Source organism: Mustela nigripes, chromosome 3 (genome assembly GCF_022355385.1).
Source record: "Mustela nigripes isolate SB6536 chromosome 3, MUSNIG.SB6536, whole genome shotgun sequence".
NCBI classification, from domain to species: domain Eukaryota; kingdom Metazoa; phylum Chordata; class Mammalia; order Carnivora; family Mustelidae; genus Mustela; species Mustela nigripes.
Window position 1 is genome coordinate 12494062 of NC_081559.1, and position 26028 is coordinate 12520089.

At 42.3% G+C, this 26028-nt stretch overlaps 3 protein-coding genes across 4 annotated transcripts in view; 2 read left to right on the forward strand and 1 right to left on the reverse strand.

The window, feature by feature from the left end:
* Window positions 1–467, forward strand: part of LOC132013437 (aldehyde oxidase 2) — a 78417-nt gene extending 77950 nt beyond the window's left edge. Inside the window, exon 36 of the mRNA XM_059393153.1 lies at window positions 112–467. The gene's annotated coding sequence lies outside the window, so the exon portion shown is untranslated. The remainder of the gene's footprint in view (window positions 1–111) is intronic.
* Window positions 1–12512, reverse strand: part of LOC132014431 (basic proline-rich protein-like) — a 55760-nt gene extending 43248 nt beyond the window's left edge. Inside the window, exon 1 of the mRNA XM_059395469.1 lies at window positions 11400–12512. Within this exon, the coding sequence (XP_059251452.1) occupies window positions 11526–12512 (987 nt within the window). The 3' untranslated portion in view covers window positions 11400–11525. The remainder of the gene's footprint in view (window positions 1–11399) is intronic.
* On the forward strand, window positions 12278–25762 carry BZW1 (basic leucine zipper and W2 domains 1). Of its 2 annotated transcripts, XM_059393154.1 has the most exons (12): window positions 12278–12378; window positions 13645–13718; window positions 15447–15623; window positions 17246–17340; window positions 18454–18519; window positions 19128–19263; window positions 20118–20227; window positions 20370–20540; window positions 21000–21146; window positions 21687–21825; window positions 23392–23514; window positions 23941–25762. In XM_059393154.1, exons 2-12 carry the CDS (start codon window positions 13655–13657, stop codon window positions 23970–23972), a joined length of 1260 nt encoding a protein of 419 aa, XP_059249137.1. In that variant the 5' UTR covers window positions 12278–12378; window positions 13645–13654; the 3' UTR covers window positions 23973–25762. The 2 variants fall into 2 exon arrangements, with proteins under 2 accessions (XP_059249137.1, XP_059249138.1); XM_059393155.1 differs by lacking the exons at window positions 12278–12378; window positions 13645–13718 and having other exon boundaries at window positions 15546–15623; window positions 17246–17251.
* Window positions 25763–26028: the final 266 nt, after the last annotated feature.

Genomic DNA, 26028 nt, shown 5'->3' on the forward strand with positions numbered 1-26028 from the left:
CGTATCCATAAAGCTCCACCCATCCAATTTTACAACTATTCATTGTTTTCCTTATAAGCAAAAGTTGGGGGATTTGCACTCTTTTATAATTATTCTCTTTTTTTTTTCCAGGTGTTTCAATCTTCACAAGTGAAAAGGTGGTTTGTTAATCCCAACTGATATTCTTATACTGTTGTGGAAAAAAGACACAAATTTTAGAAACATTATTCAAGTCTGATTAGGTTAAAGATGGATCATTATTTATAAATTATTTACTTAGACTTTCTAGGCTAGAGGCCACCAGACCAACTCTGCAATAGCCACAGTAGCCAAGTTTAAGTTTGATTTGTTTCTGAGGATGTCATGTAAATATTGCTCTAAAAGCAAGTTGTTTCTTTCTGTGTCCATCCAGTCTGACAGGACTAGTAATGCAAGTTACAGAACTAGAATGAAAGAGGCTTCTCGGTAAATAAATACATGATTACTTTTCCCAGGGATATGTTCGATTCAGTGGCCACAGATAGGAAGACCGCAAGAGTTCTGCAAGGTTTGGTTTTGTTCCTGCTGTGGATTAGCTGTGGGTCTGTGCATGTGCATTTGACAGCAAAAGAGTGGTATTTTAGTCATGTACGTCAGCTATTCAACCGGTTAACACTCTTTTGGAATTTGGAGAGAAAAGGCAATGTAAAAACGTTTTCAATATATTATCATAAAACCCTTTTTTTTTTTTTTGTCTATAAAAAACACCTGATCTAATATCAGTTTCAGAAATACTTCACTGCTCCAATTCCCATATATTGGAGGGGACTAACACAGAGCAAAAGAGTTCTAAACTGTACGTTGTAGTTTAAAACATCAGGGATGCACCCAGTTCCCTTAATCTGATTTTTAGAGGTCATCAGAGGAGGAGAAACCAGAATAAGAAGTAGGCCTTTTTTTGACCAGGAAGTCAGGAGGTAAACTGACATTCTGCCAGGCAGAAATTTGCATGATAAGGTCACGGAGCCAACTGTCTCAGAGACTCAGGAAGTGAATGAGGGAGGAGGGGCTGAGCGGAGAGCACTGGGTAAAGGGTGGGAAAGACGAAAATCGGGCTTGCCCTGCAGGGAGCCTGTAGGTCCTTGGAGGCCATGAGCACACCTGGTTGAAGCGACTGGGATCCGGCTGTGTGCAGGCCTGTCCGCGGACTTTGGAGGCTTCACTAGGCGGCAGGGGTCTAAGGGAAGAAGTGGGGACTGGAGCCCAAAGAGAAAGGAGACTACAACAGAAGCGTCACGGGCAGGACAAAAAATTACGCAAGATTCTTGCACACATAAGCAGAAGAGCTTGGGAACTTAGTGGGAGTAGCCAGGGCAAAATCAGTTGAAAGTAACAAAAAAAAGTTTTGACTCTGAAAAATAGAATGCTTAACTCTGTAATCTAATGTGAATACAAGAAATTTATTTTGGGGCACCTGGGTGGCTCAGTCGGTTAACTGTCTGCCTTTGGCTCAAGTCATGATCCTGGGGTCCAGGGATCAAGCCCTGCGTGTGGCTCCTGCTCAGCGGGGAGCCTGCTTCTCTCTCTCCCTTTGCCCCGCCCCCACTTGTGCTTGCACGCTCGCGCTCTATCTCTCTCTCTCTCTGTTAAATAATAAATAAAATATTTTAAAAAAAAATTTTTATCATCTGTATCGTTTTAAACAGTGGTAAGTGTTACTCATATTTTGTAAAAATTTGGTCTGTTGGGGCTAAGGATGGTTAGTTACTAGGCATTTATTTTCTATTTGTCACAGTTGAGAACTCTAAAGGAGCAAAAATAGAAGGGTCTGTATGAAAATCATTTGTGCGAGTTGATACACAATCTGAATGGCATGGATATCAATCAAATACTTTTTCAAAAAGGCTCATTTGAAACCACATACTTGCAACCAGTTGTTTGGGCTCTAATAAGCATCGTTAAAGGATAGTTACTAGATTCTTTGAATTAATAATACATTCACACAGTTCAAAAATAGAAAAAGGCATATAGTGCAGGGACTTACTCTCAGACCATCCCCATCCAGCCAATTCTCACACAAGCAAGAAATATAACCACTTGCTTAAACAAAAGATTTATTTATTTATTTATTTGAAAGAGAGTGAGAGAGAATCCCAGGCATGCCCCATGCTGAGTGCAGAGCCCTACAGGTGTGGGGCTCCATCCCACGACCCTGAGATCGCGACCTGGGCCGAAATCGAGAGTTGGACGCTTAACCAACTGAACCACCCAAGCGCCCAGCCATTTTCACTAGCTGCTGCTTTCTCCCCCTTCAGGAATAGTTGGTCCCAGAAGGCCCAGCCACTCTGGTCAAGATTACAGTTACTCTCAGCTGGTCCCACACACAGATGGGACACGGTGACCAAACGTCGGGATGGTAGGGGAAGTCTAAGGTCTCGGGACGCGCAGCTTGTTCCTGCTCCTGTTACACCTGCTGGGCCCACTGAACGAGGTGCTGGTCCCCCCTTTCCGTCTAGACAATTCTATCCCCTTCCCCGTGTCAGCAGCACATCCGGTGCTTGTACCAGTGAGGAGTACAACCCTTCACGCTTGCCATGGCTCTGAGGAGACTCCAGTTTTCCCTACGGGGCTGGGGCACACAGAAGGCATTTGTCCTCTTGCCTTCTGAACCCCGGGCTCTCTGAGTGGGTGTCTTCTCGTGAAAGCAAAAGCAGCCTGCGCCCAGCTCCGCCCCTCGAATAGTGAAATTTAACATTTGATCTGTTTCACATACCTGGGTAGACAAATAGCAAAAAGATACGACTTCTGATTCATAAGATGCAGAAGTTTAAAAATTAGGCAGAATTAGTTGGAGACAGAAATTAAAGGCATTTCCTCAGTCTCCTTACACAACCTCGAATGAGTTGATACGAAGATACCACGGAGCACAAAACAAGAATGTTCTTTCCTTGGCACAGCCACCAGAGCAGGACAGACATCCCACACTCCCTTTACTTCGTATTAGGATGATGTCACCAGCTGTCTAACTGGTCTTGTTCCAAACTATTCTGTGCAGAGCTGCCCAGAGAATCTTTCCCAACATCTGTAACCACCTACGTTCACTGGGTAAAAGAGTAGCATTCAACAGGACAGTTTCCGCTTCCAAAAAGGACTGTGCTGCAGTCTGTGTGGGAATCACCCATTGTTTCCATCCGCTCGGGGGGGTTTCCTTTGAGGAGTTCCCCATCTTCCGCTCCATGTGTTCCAGGAGCGCTGCTGGGGGCAGCACAGGAGAAACTGGGTCCGAGTCTCTCCTGAGAGTGAGACTCTGGAGTAAGGCCCATGAGGGTAAAAGGCCGCCGGAACAGACTGCCTGGAGGGCCCAGCTGTGGAGAGCAGGTCCACAAGCTCTGGGGCTGGATCCTCGGGGCCGCCCCTGTCCCTGTGCGTCTCAAGACCTGCTTCTCCAGTTTGCCCTCAATCCTGTCCGCTAGCCAGGATCTTCCCCGTTTTATTAGTTTTGTAGAGCTGCCATCACGAATTCCCACAAACTGGATGGCTCAAATATTTATTCTTTCACAGTTCTGGAGACTAGAGGTCCAAAATCAAGGTGTTAGTTGGGCCATGGATTCTAGGGGAGAGGCCTCCCTTCCCTCTTCGGGTGACTTGACTGTATCGTAATTTCTAAAGTATTTTGAAGTAAATTACTACACAGAAAACAACACAGATGAAGACCAAACTTCTGAACATATCTGCCTAGGCCCTTCCTAGACGAACCCTCACATCATCTCCACTGCCCTCCCCGAATGCACACAGACGTATGTCCACACACACTCCACACTCCGCACACCAAGCTGGTCCCTGCTTTTAGAAGTCGGCAGCCATCGCCACTCCTCAGGCTTTTCCACAAGTAGGGGCTGCTTCTTGCCCCTACTTCTTCATCTGACTAACCTCTTCTATTTCATCAAGTCCCACTTCAGCTGCCTCCTCTTCAGAATCCTCTGGGACCCCCTTCCTTCCCAGCTGTGCAGATCTGGCCACTGCCTCATCCACATTCTAGTGGCATCTGGTGTGGACCTCCCCATCTGCACGTTCCCGGCGGCGCTGCGCTTGTGCCTATCATCGGGTGGACGGCGCACGTCGTAAGAACCACAACCTACTGTCTTCCGACCTCTACAATGGCGCACCAGGCACACGGTAAGTACTTAGTGGATATGTGTTGAAGAAAACAAAAGTGAAGGTCCTAGAACATTTCATTCTTTTACCTCTTCTGCCCAGGAAAAACAGAGAACTTCCTCACTGTTCTTAGCAAATGCTTTGCTCCAAGACAAATCTGTTGCTTATGTATTGTTCTTTCTAGGCAAGTGATTCTCAAGATGTCATAAAATACCAACGTTCTTAAAAAAAAAAAAAAACAACACACACACAAAACAAAAAACAAAAGTTCTTAATGTTATTTCATAACACTTTTTTACCTGGGTTCTAAAAGTTCATGGAATTTGTGCATTTTGAAACATGACTTACACTCAGAGGAATAGGTATAGAGAATTGCTGCAGAATTTCACACGAACGCCTCCTATGACATTGGCCCAAGGCTAAGAACCTCTGCTGTGGACAAGCCTCGTTACATCAAGCCCTCTGAGACTGTGGTCACCTGCACTAGACAGGTTCTGAAAAATAAAGCTATGTTTCCAAAGACACTTTGTTCCAGAAAGACCTAGGAAATCCTCCAGGACAGTTTTAATACTGCATTTTAAGAGTAGAATCAAAAATGCACGATGAGTAAAAGGGTACTTTTCTCATCAGATAAATCGGCATTAGATTTCCATCACAGATAGTCCACGACCTTCTTCTGGAAGAATCATCATCAGTGATATTATATGTAGCTTCCCTTGAAAGTTAAACAGCCCCGCTTCCTCACAGAGTTTCTGTGGAGAACTCTAAAATGCACGTGAACATACTGCGTCAACAATAACATCTTCTCTAGAGGAAAGATCTACCAGGACCACTCTTACTGCTAACGGTAGCACGCGCTGGTCGCAGCAGTGTCGCGCTTATAGCAACAGAGTGGTGTGGCTGCGGCCACCACCGACAGCTGCAATACAGCACCAACGAATGTCCCTTCCGCTCAGCTGCTTTCTCTTTTTAGGCTAATAACTTTATATCACACAGAGGGCCCTAAAAAGTGAAATTTGGGTTTATAAAAAGAGAGTGAAGAAAGATGGCCGTCTAACGGGCCAGGCAAGAGCTCAACATACACTTGAGATCATTTTCTAACACAAAGACTTTCAGATCAGGGCTATCAAGAAGATTTCTTGTCCTTTAAATGAATATTAATATATTAAGAAATAAGAATTAGTAAGCAATAAGCAGTCCTTCATCCTATAACTTACAATTATACCATACACCTTCAGTTAACCTTGTTGTTTTTCTTTAAATGCCTTGCATGTTACATAACTTAGAATGTAGCTATTGTGGTCATCCAAAATATTACTTACTTGGCAAGTTTCCTCAAACTATTTCTGAATAAACACTTTACAGGAACAAAGAGTTTTCACCTTAACCTACTATCATTCCTTGGTTCCTTTGTGGAGAGAGAGATTGAATGCCAGGTTTCTTGAATACCTAAACCTCAAAAATCTAAATAATAGAGTCTGTTTCAAGGGGAGAGATTAGTGTCTTGTTGTTGTTGTTTGTTTGTTTGTTTGTTTGTTTTAAAGATTTTATTTATTTATTTATTTGACAGAGAGAAATCACAAGTAGATGTAGAGGCAGGCAGAGAGAGAGAGAGAGGGAAGCAGGCTCCCTGCTGAGCAGAGAGCCCGATTCGATTCGAGACTCGATACCAGGACCCTGGGATCATGACCTGAGCTAAAGGTAGCGGCTTAACCCACTGAGCCACCCAGGCGCCTCTGTTTGTTTGTTTTTAAGATTTTATTTATTTGAGAAAGAGAGACACAGCGAGAGAGGGAACACAAGTAGGGGGAGTGGGAGAGGGAGAAGCAGGCCTCCCAGCCAAGCAGGGAGCCTGATGCAGGGCTTGATCCCAGGACCCTGGGGTCATGACCTGAGCCAGAAGCAGACACTTAACGGACTACGCCACCCAAGTGCCCTGAGAAATCAGTGTCTTTAAAGAATAACTTATTTACCAAATTTTACTAAAATGTTCAGGTAACCAACAACGCTTATTTCTTATTTTTCATTATCTTGATTTTAACAGATAGTATTAATAGTAAATATTATTAAAAGTCAAATAGCTACTAAAACTCTTCTATACAGCAAGTGAAAGCAATGGTATATATGAGTATGTGGTTAACTCAATCAGTAGAACATGCAACTCGATCTCAGGGTCATGAGTTCAAGTCACACCTTGGGTTTAGAGATTACTTAAATTAAAAAAAAATTTTTTAAATAGTATATATGAAGGACACCTGGGTGGCTCAGTCAGTTAAGCATCTACCTTTGGCTCAGGTCAGGGATCAAGTCCCACATTGGGCTCCTTGCTCAGCAGGGAGCCTGCTTCTCCCTCTGCCTGCTGCTCCCCCTACTTGTGCGCTCTCTCTCTTTTTGACAAATAAATAAATTAAAATATTATAAAATAATTAATAAATGGTATATATGAGATATGGAGCAACAATTTAACACATTTTCATCTAAAATGAAATTATTTGAAAACACACTGCACCTCAACACTTTTGCATTGTAAAAATCTTGTAGAGCCTATGAAAATACTTCTAGCCACATACAATACGTACATTCATATATATGTATGAGTATACATGCATTCATATGTGCGTATGTATACGTACATATAAACATATATATGTATATATATATACATATATATATATAGTGTTTAAGACAGGTACATAAGGTGTTTTACAGTCTTCTATCCAAAGCACAGGAGTATAAATACTTTTCCCAGACCATATCAGAAGCAATGTGCTCTTTGGAACAGGGCCTTGTCATCTTCCTAATTTTTGGAAGAAAAACCTATTGTTACTTACCCTTGGAAAAGAAACACTTATCTACTTCTACCACCAAAGTTAAAACTATTAGCAAGTTCACATGTTGCATCTAGCATCTTTCATCTAAGTAGGTCAAAAATTTTAAATCCAAAAGTACTATGGGGAACTTGCAGCAGTGGCAGAATGAAGGTGTCAGCAAATCCTCTCTCCAAAACTAGTGGTAAAACAGGGCAAGATTGTCCAAAACCACCATTTCAAGACTGTAGAATAATGAAACAGAGGCCAACAACAAATCGACACGTGCTATTCATAAAAAACTGTTAAACTTGGAGTAAGAATAGGTCATCAGTGGCATTCTGTGGAAATCACTGAAATAAAAAACAAAACCAAAAGATAGAGAAAAATCAAGAAAACCAAAAGATTTGGTTTCTTTGAAAATGTTAACCAAACTGATAATCCATTAGCTATACTGACTCAGAAAAGAGAAGACACAAATTATCAAATGAGGAATGAAACAAAAGACATCACAACTAACTTTATAGATACTAAGAGGATGATAAGAGAATTTTATGAACAACTGTATGCCTGCAAAGTAGACAACTTAGACAAAATAACAAATTTCTGGAAACAAATTATGAAAGTAGACTCATGAAGAAACAGGAAATCAGAACAGATCACAAGTAAAGGAACTAAATTGTTAATAAAAAATTTTCCCACAAAGGAAAGCCCAAGCCCATATGGCTTCACTGATAAATTCTACCAAATACTTTTAAGAGAAATAATCCCAATCCTACATAAATGTTATGAAGACTACTGGGAGTGATTACTGAAATATTTTCATTCATGAAATAAATCTTCGTTTAAAGTAGAGAACCCAGGGACCCTTGGTTGGCTCAGTCAATAGAGCATACGTCTGGATCTCAGAGTCCTGAGTTTGAGCCCCATGTTGGTGTGGAGCCTAGTTACAAATAGATAGATGGATGGATGGACGGATGGATAGATAGATAGATAGATAGATAGATAGATAGATTAAAAAACAGGGAATGCAATCTGGCCTAGCAATGATGAAAAAAGTTCCAAAATACTTTAATCATAAGACATTGTCTTGAATGTTTCTAATATTTTACCAAAAACTTTATTATTTATACACTGGAGTTTGCAAGGTTAGCCATTACAGAATTCTTCTTTTTTTTTTTTTAAACCCTAACCCCAAAGTGATATTTGGAAGTAGGGCCTTTGTTTTGGGTTTGGTTTTTTTTTTTTTAAGATTTTATTTATTTATTTGACAGAGAGATACAGCCAGGGAGGGAACACAAGCTGGGGGAGTGGGAGAAAGAGAAGCAGGCCTTCTGCTGAGCAGAGAGCCCAATGTGGGGCTCCATCCCAGGACCCTGGGATAGTCACCTGAGCTGAAGGCAGACACTTAACGACTGAGCTACCCAAGAGCCCCTACAGCATTCTTAACTGAGCACAGAAAGTCTAAATAACAAAGTCCTGCATAGCACTAACAAAACAAAAGGCAATTTCAGGCAAGCTTGGGGTCTTGTCTTATAAGGCATTTCCTCAAAGATCTAATTCATCCTTCTTGTCAAGCTCAGAGCTCAATAACGTTAAGCTCCTTAAACATAAATTTAACACTTTAAGCTCCTTAAACTGTGACAGCAGTACAGCATTTATCAGGTACGCAAGCAGTATACTGTTGGGAACTCTAGTCAGTTTACGGATACCAATAATGAGTCTACAGAAAGATACGGAACCCCAGTTACGAGTGTTAGAAGGGTTTTAGCTATCACGTAAAGCATCCACACTCACATTTTACAGAGAGCTTAAATGGTAAAATATCAAAAACAGCCAGGGATGAGGTTCTCCTTTCAATGTCTATCTTCCAGCATTGCTATAAGAAATCAGCTTGACCTTCCTTGTGACCCTTCTTTCCCTCCATGGTCAAGTCTTCTTCACGCAAAATACTAGTTTTATCAAACTCATCCCATACTCACTAAAGCACATTGCTTGCCATACACTGAGGCACTACTGAAATGAGCAAGAAATCAAGATCGCCATCAAGAATTTCAGTATGGGGGCACCTGGATGGCTCAGTGGGGTAAGTGGCTGCCTTTGGCTGTGTTCATGGTCCTGGAGTCCTGGGATCAAGCCCATCTTTGGTCTCTACTCAGCAGGGAGCCTCCTCCTTCCTCTCCCTCTACACGCTGCTCTGCCTGCCTGTGCTCTCTTTCTTTGTCAAACAAATAAATTAAATCTTTAAAAAAAATTTTGTTTTTAATTTCAGTACAGGATAAAAGATAAGACAGTTGCAGTGACTAAGAATGGCTTAAGGGAGGGTAGTATTTGAAATGAGGCTTGAAATGATAAATAGGATTTTGACAATAAAAAATGAGGGAAGGACATCTCAAGAAGAGGGACATCTCAGTCTGACTAAAGCAGACGTCAGGTGTTTGGAAACTGTTCTGCCATGGTACAGTTCACAAACACTTCCCTTGAGAGCCCACCGCACCTCCTCCTGTGGGCACACCTGGAAGCTTAGATAAAATGGGCTCGCCTTCCGTACATAGTTCCCAGGGGGCCCCTCCGTGCTGACTTCCAGGAACATGTATCAGAATGGAAATAAGTGAACAAGATCTTATATGGATAATCTTCGATCTGGTTTAATTTTTAAAGAAAATCACTTGCTGGGGCATCTGGGTGGCTCTATAGGTTGAACATTCGACCCTTGATTTCTACTCACGTCATGATCTCAGGGTCCTGCGATCGAGCCCCATGCTCAGGCCCCACGCTCACCTTAAGGATTTTCTCTCTTTCATCTTTCCCCCTGCCCCTCCCCTCTCACACTCTAAAAATAAATAAATCTTTTTAAAAAATAAAAATCACTTGTTGAATTTAATATAGTTTTTAGTCAAAAATTGTTTGCTCTATGCCTCACAACAGAGGGCCATAACAGGTTAAGAACCAGCAATGATATGGGAAGTAAAGGTGAGAAACATTGGTCAGAAATATCCCTGGGTGATCTGGAGTACAGACCAAGGCGTTTAAACACTGAGGAGAAATGATTCAGGCTGCATTTGGGAAGATTACTCTAGAAGTGTAGGGGAAGAGATAACAGTTAGAGGAGGTTATTGCAAAAGTCCCAGTTAGGGGAAACAGAGACCTAAATGAAGATGATACTAGAAAAAGATGACGACATTGAGAAATGTGAAAATATAGAAGATAAGCTTTGTGAGGTCAGAGGTCTAACTTGTCAACTGTGTATCTCTAGTGGCCCTTAGCTCCATAACTATTTGTTGAATGGATAAATAAGATCTTGGTGGCAAGGCAGTAATGCTACAGCAGTATATATAGCCAGACTGCCTGGGTTCAAATCAAGCTCTTCCATTCACTAGTTCTATGACCTTGGGTAAGTTACTCGCTCTCTCTATGCCTCAGTCTTCCAGTCTACTAAATGGGGCTAATAACAGTTTCCAGATCATAAGGTAGTTTGTTTGTTTGTTTGTTTGTTTGTTTTGATATTAAGGTAGTTTTGAGGATTAAATAAGGTGAAGTGCTTAGAGGAATACATTACACATATACCTGCTACATAAAGTGGCTATTATTTTTATTAGTAGAACATTGTATTTTTAAGAGAACTTCAGAAGTGAGAAAAACAGCTTTGGGTGGGAAGAAGAATAATCAATAGCACTTAAGAGTGTTTGGTTTGGCATTTAGTGGAGATAACAGTTAGTGGGACTATGGAGTTCACCATAAAGGGTTAGACTTAAAAAACTCCGGCTTTGACCAATCACCTGTGCTCCCATCTCCCAAGGTCCTCCCATCTGCCACCAAGGTCCAGTCACACTAGCCCCTTCCCATTCCTCCAACAGGCCAAGTTTTTCCTACCTCAGCACTTGCCCGCTGCTATTCCCTCAGCCTGGAAGGGCATAGAGCCTAGACTCAACAAATATTTAAGGATTCAATAAGAGAATGTGGCATTCTTTGAAAAGTTAAATCTCTAGGAATATACGAGAGTATCATGTAGGAAAGCATGATGGAAGATAAAAGGTATGAGCACAAAAAGGAGGTGGTGGCAATTACAAAGGAGTCTCCGGGGGTAACCGGGACAGTTGGAACAAGGGTTAAGGGGACGGGTAATGCCCTAAATGCTCAGGGGAGGGAAGGAGGGTGAGAACTGAAGGATCGAAGGATCACTGGATTTGGCAATAATTTCAGGAAAGAACTCTGAGAAACTAATTTTCCAAAAAGTTGTGAGGGAAGGGGTCAGAAGTCTGAGTTCAAGAACATATATCAACTAATGCAAACTAATTTGCCCAAAATATTTGCTAAGGAAGAGAAGCAGAGTCCAGGGAAGGTGACTTCTGTTTTGTTTTGTGTTTGGCAGGATAAGTAGCAATGCAAACCACTATGCAGAGGCTGGATCCTGGGAGACATGGTGCATCGCTATTTGCTCAGGTTTATAATGTCCACGGTGCTTTTCACACACGTTACCTGTCCCCCAGCTCTCCGATGAGACACCCTCGAACCGGTGCTTCTCAAAGTGCAGTCCCCAGACCAGCATCATCAGCATCCCACGGGACTTGTCAGAAATGCACGTCTTTGAGTCCCACGACAGGCCTACATCATCTGTGCTGGTGGGACCCAGTCATCTGTGTTTGTAAAAAACCCTTCAGGGGAGTCTGATGCCTTCCAGGTCCCCGCCAGCACCACACTCAGGCGCAAACGACGAGGACCACGCAAGGAGGGGCGGCCACAGCAGGGAGGGCGGATTTTCGTCCGAACGCCTCCACCTGGATCTCCCACCGCGCCAGCACCGCACAGCGAAGTCCTCCCGCTCCGGCGCCCCCGGCGGGAGCCGCGGGCCGCAGCCCGGCCCCAGGCCCAGCTCAACCACCGCCCCAGGAGGGCCCCGGCGCACCCAGCCCTCGGGCTGGGACTTCCTGCTCGGTGGGTGGCGGCGGCGGGGGTGGGGGGGCCGCGTCTACGCGGCGCGACTCTGGGCGGCCTCCGAGCTGGAGGGGGTGGGCGCGGGCGAGGGGTGGGCGCGGGCGAGGGGGTGGGCGCGGGCGAGGGGTGGGCGCGGGGTGGCTGCTCCTCTACCCCCTCCACGTGCTGAGAGGCCGGACGACGCAGAGTTGGGAGAAAACACGCCAGTCCGGGATACATTTCCGGAAAACCCGGCTCCCCACAGAGAAACAGAGAAGCCGGGGGCACGCGCCTCCCGCTCCCTCCCGCGCCCTCCGCCTTCCCACCGCGCGCCCCGCGGAAAGGAGCCGGCGGAGGCCCCGGGCGGCGCCGCGGAGGGCCGCGGGGGAGGACGCCGGGGCGGAAATCTCGCGATAGGAGGCCGGCCGGGGCGGGGGTGACACTCTTCCCTCCTCCTCGCGTTAGTTCCGGTCGCAGAGGAGACACCGCCGCAGTTGCCGCCACCTCGGGGATTTCTGGCTCTTTCCTCTTCGCCTTAAATTCGGTGAGGCGCGACGCCCGCTTGTCCCCGGCCGAGGTTGTGGCCCCTCGTCGTCGGACAGGGCGGGGGCACGGGGGGGGGGGGGGGCGGGTCCGATGCGGCCCCGCTTGAATGGGCCCGAGCGGAGGCCGCCGCATGAGGCCGGGCGGGATCCGGGGCCTGGATTCGAGGGTCACCGCCGCCGCCTCGCCGGGGAGATCGAGGGCGTGCGGCCGGGGCCGGAACGTGGGGCCCGGGCGTGCGCTGCGGCGCCGGAGACCGCGGCAGTGGCCGAGGCGGCCCCCCCACCCCCGCGCCGGCCGCGCTGCCCGGCCTGGGTAACAAAGCCGCTGCGGCCTCTGTTGGGTGATGTACGCGTGGGGGGTTCTGGCGGGCGGGGCGGGGGAGCCGCCACCACCTCTGCGGCCGCCTCCACCGCCGCTGCTGTGGCTGGAGGGCGGGCGGATGTACGGGGCGGCGGGGCCCCCGGCGCGAAGCGCCTCGGCGCCTGCGGTCCGCTCGTTGCGGCGGCCGCCACCGCCGGCGACGGGGTCAGTGGGGAAGGGGCTGCGGGCCGGGACCAGCCCCTACGGCACCCCGCGGCGGCCAGGGGCGCCCTGCGTGCGGGCGGGTTGTCGCGTTCCAGCGGCGGGCGCCGGAAGGGTGTGGAGGGGCGACACGTGCCGGGGAGGAGACTTGGATCGCCGGGAACGGGGCAGGCAGCTGGGCCGGCTGCAGGGAACGGGGCAGGGAGGCTAGGCCGGCCCTCGGGGCGTTTGGCCGGCGGGGCTGGTGCAGGCGGCCGCCGCAGTCACAGCCACCATGGGTAGGGGGGCTGCTGCTCAGAAACCCCTCTAGAAAGGATTCACCTCTTGACCGGTGTCTGAAAATGGACGTAACGTTTCTGTATCCCCCCTGACTTGGGTGGTGATCTCTTTTAGCCGTCTGTGGTGCTGAGAAGTAGTGGAATCAAGGGGAATTTAAAGAGGAACGAGGAGGAAAGCGATTGTGTTTGTGATGGGTGTTCTGCCACCGCTCACTGTGGTGCTGTAAAGGCATTTAAAAGTGTACATCCCGCCTTTAAAAGGTTTCTTGTAGGGAGAAATGCAGGTTTTGAAGTTACATTTAATTCAGGCAAACGTGATTCTTTGTTTCCCCCAGGTCTGTTGCCAGGCTGAAAGTTTGTGTTAATATTTGACTTCTGTGTGACTAGACCAAGGTTTGATGCTTTGGTTTTAAAATGAATGTTAATGGCAGTGATATTTTTAAGGCCTTATTTTTCTTTTCTAGGGTGTCTTTTATGAATAATCAAAAGCAGCAAAAGCCAACGCTATCAGGCCAGCGTTTTAAAACCAGAAAAAGAGGTAAATATTTGTGTTTTAACATCTCTCTTCACATCTCCAGAATAACTTTTTTATCTTGGTTTCTCTGGCAGGCAGTGGTTTAATAGTGAACTTTAAAAGAAAATACCAGAAAGGACCTTGAATCTGTAGTTGACTGCCATTTCAAATACATCCTTAATATTTCCAGTGTTTTTCTAAGCCTTTATTTTTTAGTATCAACATATGTGTCTTTAAGCAGGTTAGTGAATGGTCTTTTTATTGCAAGGCTAAAGTATATTTCTTTCTTCTTTTTTTTTTTTTTAAAGTATGGAGTGCATTTTCACTAGCTAAATTTTATTCAAGCAGATTTATGCTTGAGGGAAAAAGTTAGCTAATGAAAGGAGAGCTATTGTGATTGCTAATTCCTCCCAAACTTTGTGAAACTGTGAGAGAAAAACCTTTATGCATGGAAGTTAATTATGGAACAGAGTTCACACTGTAGAATTACATTAACTGCTTCTGTCTTCGTGGGTGGGTAGGCGAATATTTAATTCTGTAGCTAGTCACTATACTAGTGATACAAAGTTAAATAGGTGTGGTCACAGGTATATTTTGTATCCTGCTTTCCCCCCATATCTTCCAGTGTTACTGCTCAAAAACACCTATTGACCTTATTTTACAGGAAATAGAATTGGGTCAGCTACTGGTTATAAATTGTATTACTTTACCCTAGGTAGCAGACACTTTGAGATGTGTATTACAGAGTCTTGTAATCCCTGATCATAGACTCTCCTCTTGTAGTGGGGAGACTGAAGACAATTTGATGCTAGTCTTTGCAGATTTTTTTAGTTTTTAGATTTTTTAGATTTAACCTGGTAAATTTTCTCAAGAGGAGGAACAGAAATTGGAAACCAGAGCAATTCAGCAGTGATGGGGGAAAGTCTTTGTTCTTTTGAATGTGTTTAGTATCAAGTAATTTTATTGTTCCTGGCATCCGGAAGAGCTGTCACTTCCCCAGTTCCAGATAGAGATCACTCATGCCCCCCTAATTCTTGATGATGGGGTTCTGGGTAGCATGAACCATCATCCAGATTTGTCTGAGACTGAACACAGTTCCCAGGACATAGGCTTTCAGTGCTAAAACAGAAAAGTCCTGGGCAGACAGGGAGGAGTTGATTACTCTAGTGCTGTGTGAAAATTAAGATAGCATCTAACCTAGATGGAGAGGTCAAACCCTGTCATGACGAGTGTAGTAGCAGCTCAGTAAAGGCTGGGTTTGTGCGTAAGGCACTGTTAAGTACCAAATGAACGATTTAAAAAACAACATAGAAAGTGTTACAGGCACTTAGAGAAAAGAATGGAGAGTTCCAGTGTTTGGACAAAATTTAACTCAAGAATAAAATTGACCTGAAATTTAGAGGATGCCCTAAATTTCAGAAAAGCTCACAGGCAGTAGGAGAGCATTTAGGGTAGAAATTGTCTCCTGGCTATAGGAGCACACTAGCTCGTTTTATAAATCCTCATTTATGAGACTTAAGTGAAAAAATAGTGGGGGAAAAAGCCACGCAGTTCTCATGACTAGGTAGTCCTGCCTTGCATTGCAGAGAGTGTGTGTGTTTAGGTCTTTGCTTGGTGTTTTACAGCTGTTGAAATCAATGAGATTGTGCTAAATGTGGTTCATTTATTCAGGACTTAGACTTTCGTAAGGTGGTGGTTTGGTGGCATTTTGTAAGCCTGTTAACACTAAATGTTGTGGGGTTTTCCCCCCAGATGAAAAAGAGAGGTTTGACCCTACTCAGTTTCAAGACTGTATTATTCAAGGCTTAACTGAAACTGGTACTGATTTGGAAGCAGTAGCAAAGTTTCTTGATGCTTCTGGAGCAAAGCTTGATTACCGCCGTTATGCAGAAACACTCTTTGACATTCTGGTGGCCGGCGGAATGCTGGGTAAGTAAGTGTCTGGGTTTTGTGGGAGGCGGAATGTGTAGAGATCACGTGGGATTCAGAATCCGAGCTGTTTGACAGTCCTCTCAAATTGGGGTGGCTTTTTTGGCTTTTACCACAAGATTTTTCCATTTTTTTCCTCCCTTATCATAGTAACTTAGCAAATTTTCTTGCTCTGTCTAGCTCTATAGTTAAAATCTGTTACAAAACCATAATATTTGGGGATGCCTTTTCTGATACCTATGTCCTTACTACATTCCCAGTCAATAAATTCTTCCTGCTTGTTTGAACGTTCTCAGTTAGTAGAGAAACCCTTATTACCTCTTCTGTCTTGTGAAATACAACTTCTGTGTGCCGGAGGACTACTGCACTCCTCAGTACATTAGCCGCTACCTGGGTGTGGCTATCTGTCACGTGGGATATGGCTGATCTAAATTGAGAGGTGTTGTCAAATACACATTGGATTTTAAAGACTTAATAGAAAAAAGAATGTAAGACCTCATAATAATATTTTGAATACTGAATTGTTAAAATCCGTATTTTTGATATGTTGGGTTAGAGTATACTAAAATGACACTATTTTAAGTAAGTTTTAATAAAGTTCCTTCGCAATACGAAATGACCTCGTGTGGCTCACAGTGTATTCCTGTTGCTCAGCAACTTCTGACTCCTCCCTCCGCTCTACGCGCTCAGGAAATCTTAAGAGAATGTGTCATTTAGCTCTATATCGTCAAATGATGGTGGCACTTTCCTTTCCATGGCTCTTTAAAATATTTCAGAATGTTTTCAGTGGTAACTGTGTTGCCCCTCACAGCCTGGCTGATAGAATCAGAACTCAGGGTGGAGGCTTAGAGAGGTTTCAGTGACTTACATGCAGTGGAATAATTACCCATCGTAGAGCCGAGGAACATGTTGTCATATGTTCTAATGCCTAGTCCAGTGAGAATTTCTTCCTCTGCATTACCAGTTTATGGTAAGAAATACCCATTTTCTATTTACAATACTACCAATAAGCCTGCTTTTAAAATTCTTTGTAAAACCTTCACTAAAGAAGTTTTTGAAGATATCTTAGAATAGTAAAACAAATGTCTATTACCCAACGTCCGTAACGGTTAACAGTCTGATCTGGCTGTGTCCCCCTGACTTCATCCCTCTCCCCATATTTCTAAGTATGTATCAGATACCACTGTATCTGTAAATACATATAAATGTATGTAAAAGATAAAGTCTCTGACTTGTAAGTTTTTAACCGCCCAACCTCTTCGGCAACTTACAGGGTGGTTTTATTTATGAAAAGTTACGTTATCAAAACCAATTCAGCATCTCCACTTGTGTGACAGATTTGATACTGCTGAGTGGTTATTAATACAGCTTTATTTGAGTTACTAATGCACCGAGTTTATTTGGGTTGCTGAAGGGCGTTATTCCCTTAAATTGTTTCACTTTATTCACACATCCTGAACCAACTAGTCATACTCCTACTGAGATCCTGACTTAGCTTCCAGATCATCTTTTAGAATTTTTATCATTTTATTTTATAATGGGAATCCTTCCAGAAAGTAAGATGGAAACAATTACTAATTTTCAGTGAAGGTCACTGCAAATTGTTTGTAAATATACCTCAGCCCCAGGTGGTACGCTGGCAGATGACATGATGCGGACAGATGTCTGTGTGTTCGCGGCACAAGAAGACCTAGAGACCATGCAAGCATTTGCTCAGGTAAATGAGACTTTATTTATCTTGGTTAGCTACCATCCATCTGAATAGGAAGAGTCTACTTTGAAGAGGTTGCAAGTAAAAGCTTGAAGGAATTTGAGCTGAAGATTTAGAGATACTTTTTGGTGCAATATAATGAAATGTGTTAAGGAAAACAAAACAAAAAAGATTGAATTGGTTATTTTCCTACTTGTCCCTTTGGAATTAATCCATTTTTAAGAAAAACCTCAAGCTGAAAAGGAAAATCATTTCCCTGTCATGATTTCCATCATAGAATTATTCTACATATAATTTTTTTTTAAGATGTATTGATTTGAGGGACGCCTGGGTGGCTCAGTTGGTTAAGCAGCTGCCTTCGGCTCAGGTCATGATCCCAGCTTCCTGGGATTGAGTCCCACATCGGGCTCCTTGCTCAGCAGGGAGCCTGCTTCTCCCTCTGCCTCTGCCTGCCATTCTGTCTGCCTGTGCTCGCTCTCTCCCCCCCTCTCTCTCTGATAAATAAATAAAATCTAAAAAAAAAAGATGTATTGATTTGAGAGAGCGCCTGCAGACGGAGGGGTAAGGGGACAAGCAGGGCTCAGTCCGAGGACCCTGGATCATGACCTGAGCCGAAGTCAGACACTTAACTGACTAAGCCACCCAGGCGCCCCTGTGTATAACTTCTTAAAGATGAATAGGTTATAGGCAGATTAGCTTACCAATCAAAATTTCATTTGAAGGTTTCGTACATAGTTAGGTTTGTGTTATTGTAAGCAAAGAATTCATGTGTATCTAGCCTAGAAATTGGTTGTCTGTGTCATTAGGAAAGTAAAACTATATCTGTGCTCTTACTCTATTAATATCCTACAAATGGGTAAATGACTTGTATTTGAGCAATAATTAGTCCTTGCTTTTAACATTTGGCAATAAAAATCTGTTGTGGGATGGCTTAAGTGTTAGATCATATACTGTAGGGTTTGGGAGTTGACAGACTCTTCCTAAGTTGGCTTACACAGTTTGTAAACTCCTATCCAGCAGAAGGTTTTCTTTGATGTTCTAAAGATACTGAGAGATACTCAGATTTTTTAGGAATCTGGCAACTATAGTTATGAAATTATTAAATTCCTTTCTTCATAGGTTTTTAACAAGTTAATCAGGCGCTACAAATACCTGGAGAAAGGTTTTGAAGATGAAGTAAAAAAGGTAAGAAGAACAGTATGCTTTATGGGAACAAAAGGTCGGGGTCAAAGAGGAGAACATTGTATCTTAATTCTGCCACAGATTTGAAATGATTAGCTATTTATGTGGCCTGAAAGGTAGTTTGGGGTATATCATTTAGTTCAATTTGTTATACACAGTTTCTTAGCTTGGTGTCCAAACAAGTGACAAAAGGCTAAAAGTCAAAATGAGGTCTGTTCAAGATAGGGGATAGAGGATTAGAGCTAAGCATATTGAGAAAGAAATTTTAACATACGTGCTGTTGGAGTCTTGGGTATTCTGTGTATAGGCGGACCAAAGAATCCAGTAACATTAATAGTAACATTTATCACGTTTCAGGCACTGGTGTAATTATTAACTCATTTAATACAAAAATCTTGTGAGGCAAGTTTTATTATCCACATTTACTTGTGAGGAAACTGAGGCATGGAGGTTAAGTAATTTGCCCAGCATCACTCAGCAAGCAACTGAAATAAAAATGTGGACGGTCAGACCTCAGAGCCCACACTTTTTTAACCAAAATCGTTTGCCTTACTGCTTCTCTTTATGTAATGCAGTTGCTCTTTTTAACCTTTAATTATTTACTTTTATAGCTGCTGCTGTTCTTAAAGGGTTTTTCAGAGTCGGAGAGGAACAAGCTGGCTATGTTGACTGGTGTTCTTCTGGCTAATGGAACACTTAATGCATCCATTCTTAATAGCCTTTATAACGAGAATTTGGTTAAAGAAGGTAATGACCTCTTAGTAAAGAGTTGTCTTTGGTTGGCTGTGGGTGGGGATAAGATCATGAAAGATGTGAACTAACACAAAAGCTCGAATATAGTTTATGTAGATATGGCTTGTTTGTAATTGTGTTCGTTTTCTTCACTATCCTTTAATTTAACAAAATTCATTAGATGATATTTCATGCATACCTTTGGCTCTCTTTAGGCATACAGCAAATATCCAAAGCTCAGACAAAATGTGGTTATAACCTAAAAAGAGAAATGCCGGGGAAACCCAGAAAGATTAATTCCAGTTGGGGGATATGTTGAACCAAAAAGGAAATAAGGTCCCTTTGTCATTTTCATAGTTAAATAATTCTTTATGGTTAAAAATCTAACTTTTTACATTTTTTTAGGTTTTTGTTTTGTTTTGTTTTTTGTTTTAAGGTTTTATTTATTTATATGACAGACATGGAGAGTAGGAGAGGGAGAAGCAGGCTTCCTGCCAAGCAGGGATTCCAGTGCAGGGCTGGATCCCAGGACCCTGGGATCATGACCTGAGCTGAAGGCTGATGCTTAACAACTGAGCCACCCAGGCGCCCCAAAAACTAACTTTAAAACTAGACAACTAGGTACTTAATAAGATACCTTTGTCAAGTGTCAGTACCATTACTGTCATTTTATACATTTCAAAAGCAGTGTTAATAACTAAAAATATATAACTAGTAAATTATAGAAGAGAAATTGGAGTGAAATGCTAAGCAGTTTAGTGGTAGAAAGAAGTTTAGAGAGAAAGTGAGTAATTCTATGCCCCTTGAAAATAAGGGGATAGAACGGTTGAAACACACTTATCTATTAAGTAAGCTCTTTTGTTCTACAGGGGTTTCAGCAGCTTTTGCTGTAAAGCTCTTTAAATCATGGATAAATGAAAAAGATATCAATGCCGTGGCTGCAAGTCTTCGGAAAGTGAGCATGGATAACAGACTGATGGTTTGTAGTTTGCTTCGTGCTTCTGTTCTTGGCGACACTTAAAAGTGTGATGAGGGAACTTCAGTTTCTAATCTGTGAAAAGAGGAGTTGTTTTTCTTGATAGGATTAAAGATCATTTAACCCAATTAAATTCTTCTTTCAGGAACTTTTTCCTGCCAATAAACAGAGCGTTGAACACTTCACGAAGTACTTTACAGAGGCAGGCTTGAAAGAACTTTCGGAATATGTTCGGAATCAGCAAACCATAGGAGCTCGAAAGGAACTCCAGAAAGAGCTTCAAGAACAGATGTCCCGTGGTGACCCATTTAAGGATGTAAGATATTTTTATTTAAACCATCTTAATGATTTCTTTCTGGCAGAGAAAACGATTATTCAGTTGAGAAGTTTTCAAGTATTTCACCACAGTGGGTTTTCATTAATAGCTCTAGAATGTTCTGCTGGGGCTTCTCGTCAGTCTTTTTCATATTTAGTGCTTTACTGGTGCCCAGAAATGACAATGCTTGGGGATTTTGTGGGGTGCAGGCCAGTGGATAAATCCTGTATTTCCATCTCTGTCCTTTCCTGGCCAGCTTGCTTGTGTGTAAGTGAAGGTTTGGACTAGAGGTCATCCCTCCCAGTTCTGAACGGTCTCTGCTTTCGTGTGGTACACATGGAGACACTGCCAGTTGCACGGAAAGGTGTTTTTATGTTTTTGTAAAAGGTCTGCGTTTGATGTAGGGAGTGTACATACCAAAATTGATTTCTTTTACTAAATTTAAATTCTTTTTTGCAGATAATTTTGTATGTCAAGGAGGAGATGAAAAAAAACAACATCCCAGAACCTGTTGTCATTGGGATAGTCTGGTCCAGCGTCATGAGCACCGTGGAGTGGAACAAAAAGGAAGAGCTTGTAGCAGAGCAAGCCATCAAGCACTTGAAGGTGTCAGAACTAGGCCTTTTCAGAACATTTCTCTGCTCTTTTTAAAGTGGGGACACGTGAGCTGGTACTGTACTTAGAGAATAGATCCCATCCTGTGGCTCCTGGGGATGAACACCAGCGAGTAGACAAATAACTGTTCATGGTAGTTACAAACTATTGATGATCTTTTAAAAAAAAAAAAAAAAGTCTAACTTCAACTTTGTTCGGTTCACGAGTTAAAAACAAATACACGTTTAAAAATAGCATACACCTACAATTTGGTGTTTGCTTTTATGGGAGTATTGGAAAATAAGAGCCCTCCTGTTTTATCCTCTAAATTATTAACTTCGTATTGACAGTTGTCTAGAAGCCCTGGTGCGATATTGCATATTTGACTTAGACACTTTGCAGCTGCTGCTTTGTTTTATTTGCTTGATTGTTTTAGTTTGCACAACATAGAATATAATTCACAGTGATTTTAAAAGTTCTGTATCTTAGGAATTCTGAAATGGAGGGTCATTGTAATAAATGGCAAACCTTGTTCTCCTTTCCCTTTAAAAGCAATACAGCCCTCTACTTGCTGCCTTTACTACTCAAGGTCAGTCTGAGCTGACTCTGTTACTGAAGATTCAGGAGTATTGCTATGACAACATTCATTTCATGAAAGCCTTCCAGAAAATAGTGGTGCTTTTTTATAAAGGTAATTTGAAATTTGAATTTGGTGATAGAAATCCTAGGGGTGCCTGGGTGGCTCGCTCACACAGTTAAGTTTCTAACTTCAGCTCAGGTTGTGATCTCGGGGTCCTGGGATTGAGCCCCCATGGGGCTCCATACTCAGCAGGGAATCTGCTTCTCTGTCTCCCTCTAAACCACCCCCCCCCATAAAAATCTTTAAAAAAAAAAATCTAGAATACTGCTAATAATTCCAGTGAGGAGTTGTCTGAACATCAGCTCCATAAAATATTTTACTTTAATCATGGGACAAAATTGTCTCTAATTGAATTGGGTGCTTTTTAGTCCACTTATATATCAAAACATCTCTAAACCTTACTAAGTTAAAACCTAAAATCATCTTGATGTGTCCTCAAACTTCACCTCCCATTCTCTATCAGTTCTCTTCCCCAGACACACTTGTTACATTTCCGTAGTCTTGGGCCTATGACAAGTTGAGTTCGCATCACACTCTACCCCATTACCCGTTTGTAGACTTTTACTTGCCCTTCGAGACTGTAAAGATTATAAAACCTTCTGTTTAGTTACTATTCCATTTCTGTTTAGTTACTATTCCATTTCTGTTTAGTTACTATTCCATTTCTGTGATCCTATTTCAGAAAACTGGTCTAAAGTGGTAATAAAAATAAGCACTTTGTTGGGAGAGAGTCCATTGCAATATTTACATGGTTATTAATAATGTTTTCTTCAGTTCTGCATAAATCAGACCACTTTGACCCCAGTAAGTGTGGTTTGTGTGCACATGTAGTATCTCCATGCTCTGGTTTTCATAAATGATTTTGTTGGTTCGTATATTCTAAACTTAGAGATCTGTATCCCCACCCCCAGAATTTTTTGCTCTTAAGAAAGAGTAGGGTGATGAGTTCCCCAGTATTCGGGCTCTGGCTCTAGTCGGGCTTCTGTATGTAGTGCGCAGTAAGGTTTCTTGGAAGTATGCCTCCATTTACATCTGCCCCCCACTCTTAATCATTTATAAACAAATCCTAGAAACCTTCATTTAATTAATTTCTCAGTATGGCTTTGTAAAGTACATGGACTTGTTTTTGTTTTTAGTAAGACCACAGTACCATTGTCACACATAAAAAATTTAATGTCACCCATCAGATAGCCCTAATCATTTATCACAAGGTTTCTCAGCCTTGGTACTGCTGGTATTTTGGGCCGTTTAACTCTAGTTGGTAACAGTCCTGTGCATTGTAGAGGGGCGAGTAGCATCTCTCCCTGCTGTAACAACCAAGAATGTCTCTCAACATTGTCAGATGTCCCAGCGAAGGGGGCTGTAAGTTGCCTTCAGTTGGGAGAATCACTGGTTCAGTGTTTCCTAGTTGCGGGTCATACGTTGGCAACAAGTTGATAAAGCTTTTCGTAATGGAGGACTGTCCTTACAGAATTGAAGAAACCAGTTGAGCGTTTTGAATACGGTAATTATCCATACCTTTGAGTAGGCTCAGTTTTGCCAGGCAGGCAGTTCCGCTTTAGGTGGCCTCTGACTTCGCCTGAGAAGCCCCGGATGTAACGATCGCTCTCTTTGTAGCTGAGGTCCTGAGCGAGGAGCCCATTCTGAAGTGGTACAAGGATGCGCATGTTGCAAAGGGGAAGAGCGTCTTCCTTGAGCAAATGAAAAAGTTTGTAGAGTGGCTCAAAAATGCTGAAGAAGGTGAGTCTTGTCTTTGGCGCAGTGTGTGTGGTAAAGCCCAAGAACTCATTGTAAAGCAGTCATAGAATGTAACTACCTTTTCTCATTGAGATTACCATTCTGTACCTCGAGGACAGATTGTTGTTCATTCGTGACCGACCTGCCAATACTCACTTGCTTTAAGGCAGGTGGGAAGAACTTGACTTGAAATACTAAAGTATCCTGATGGCTTGGCCAGTACACTAACATACGTATTCGAAGGGAAATTGAAAAATTTGAGACTACTTACTAGATTTACAAATGAAGGTTTTTGAATATCCCCCTTTTAAGTAGGTGGTTATTAATAAAATTACTTAATTGTAATAAAGAGCTTCAAAGTTAATAAATGGGAACTTTTTGCTTTCTGATATTTATATAATGCTTGACTGCATTTTTCCCCTTTTCTAGAATCTGAGTCTGAAGCTGAAGAAGGTGACTGAATTGTGAAACTACACCCTCAGTAAAGCAAACAGGAGTTGTAGATAAAATGTCATGTCTCATGTGTCCTGGTTCTTACATCTTCCTACCTCCCTATATCAAGCATGATATAAGGGCTTTCATGGCAAATTTTATTTTAACTGTTTCTATGGTTACTGGAAATGTTGGGTTTAGTTTCTAAAACCATGTTTTAAGTAGCTACAGGAGCTATAGATTTGAATCTAATGTTGCATTAGTCTTTTCAGTTATCTTCTACCTCCTGTATTTTCTACTGTAATAATGTAATTTAAGGCCTTCCACAATGAACAGTTCACTTTATTCCCTGGGTTTTCTATATAAACAGTTTTCAAGATATGATTTGGTTAAAAATAATTTGTTATAAATATTCTGTTTGCAAATTAAACTGTAAAAGTATCCGAAGTCTCAAAAGGCAATGATTTGTGTGATAATTTGGTATGCCCAAAGCCCTGCTCATCAATGAAAATCTCATATACAGTAATTGAATTCATTAACATGAATCTTGAGTATTTGGACCATTGCTTGCATGTTGATATTTTCTTAAATTTTTAACCCTGGGTGTTCTTGAACTCAGTTGTTTGCTCTCTGGTTTTCATCCTTTAGTAGAGCCATAGAGAACAAGCTTAAAAGTGAGTTCTTTGGGAAATTTTATATGGCGGAGGTAGTGGGAAGAAGAAAAGTTGAGCTTTTTCCCATTGAGAAACTTCTGCATTCAGTTTGTATCTTTCCCTGAAAAACAGAGGGATATTCTTCTCTTTACACCCATTTTCAAATGTACCTTAGTAAAATCTTGTCATTTAAAGTATTTTACACTTATCGTGCACTTCGTTTGAAGTTTTGGAAAGGACCCAAAAGAACGTGAGTTAGGGGCGCCTAGCTGGCTCAAGTCGGTAGAGCATTTGACTCTTGATTTCAGGGTCATGAGTTTGAGCCCCACACTGGGTTTAGAGATTACTTCTTGGGAAAAAAAAAATAGTGTGAGTAAAGGAAATGATTATACTAAACCCAGTGAGTTAAATGTTAAGTGGTCAGCATGTTCTAATTGAGACTCTAAGTGTAACTCATTTCCTCTTGGCTTGAAGTATTTGTTGTAAAGAATGAAGTGTAATGGCCATACATTCCCACCTGACCACACTGGGTCAGCTTCATTCACGTAACACGCTTCCAGCTCGAGTGGCAGGCTGTTAACATACCCACGCTGCCATCTTTTTAAATTGCCATGAGCCAAATATCTCTTTTGTACAATTGATCCATTTATTTTAATGGCTGCCTTTTAACTTCCATTTTTCTTTTCTTGCTGCTACCCATATATATATTTTATATATATATGTATATATATATACACATATATGTGAGTGTGTGTGTGTGTGTGTGTGTGTGTGTATATAGTCATTAGAAAACAAAATACGACCACTTTGGTGGAGAAACTTCATGTTAAAAGTAAACATTTTGAGAGGTTTTTTTTTCTCTTGATGAAAGAAACAAACTTGGAATAATGCCACCAGAGACTGAATGGAAATTGCCCCTTTCAAAGGTGCCATTCTCATGAGCCAAGAATTTGAGGGAATAACGTGTAATATATAACCTTATGAAGAAGAGCGTTATAACAGACCATTGTGAATGAGGTGAAATTGTTAAATGAATAATTTTGATAAAGTTTTCATGCACAGGCAAAATGTATTCACTAGGTTTCTACATAGTGATCTGCTTTTACTTTGTAATTTGTAGTCCTCAAAAGACTTTTTTTAAAAAATAAAGTCCATCCTTACACTTAGGTTAGAGGTCAGTCTTCTTTCATTTGTTTATTTCTATATATTCCATGTCAATACCTAAGAGTGGGTATATGTTATGTGTTCAGATGTCTCTGCTGTGTTAAGCATTGAGTAATTGTCCTTCTCATCCTTACGATTCCCAAACCAAACACCCCCACAGAATTCTGATGTAGCGAAAACTACATTTAATATATCTACAGCCAAACCATTGCATGTTACTGTCGTACAGAGTGTACCCTATTTTATTATATACTGTGTATAGTGAAAG

Excerpts from the sequence above, each read along its gene's own strand:
- BZW1 (XM_059393154.1), top strand. The coding sequence starts at position 13,655 with ATGAATAATCAAAAGCAGCAAAAGCCAACGCTATCAGGCCAGCGTTTT. Across the intron at positions 17,341-18,453 it reads CCATGCAAGCATTTGCTCAG|GTTTTTAACAAGTTAATCAG; the intron begins GTAAATGAGACT and ends CTTTCTTCATAG. Across the intron at positions 20,228-20,369 it reads GCATGGATAACAGACTGATG|GAACTTTTTCCTGCCAATAA; the intron begins GTTTGTAGTTTG and ends TTCTTCTTTCAG.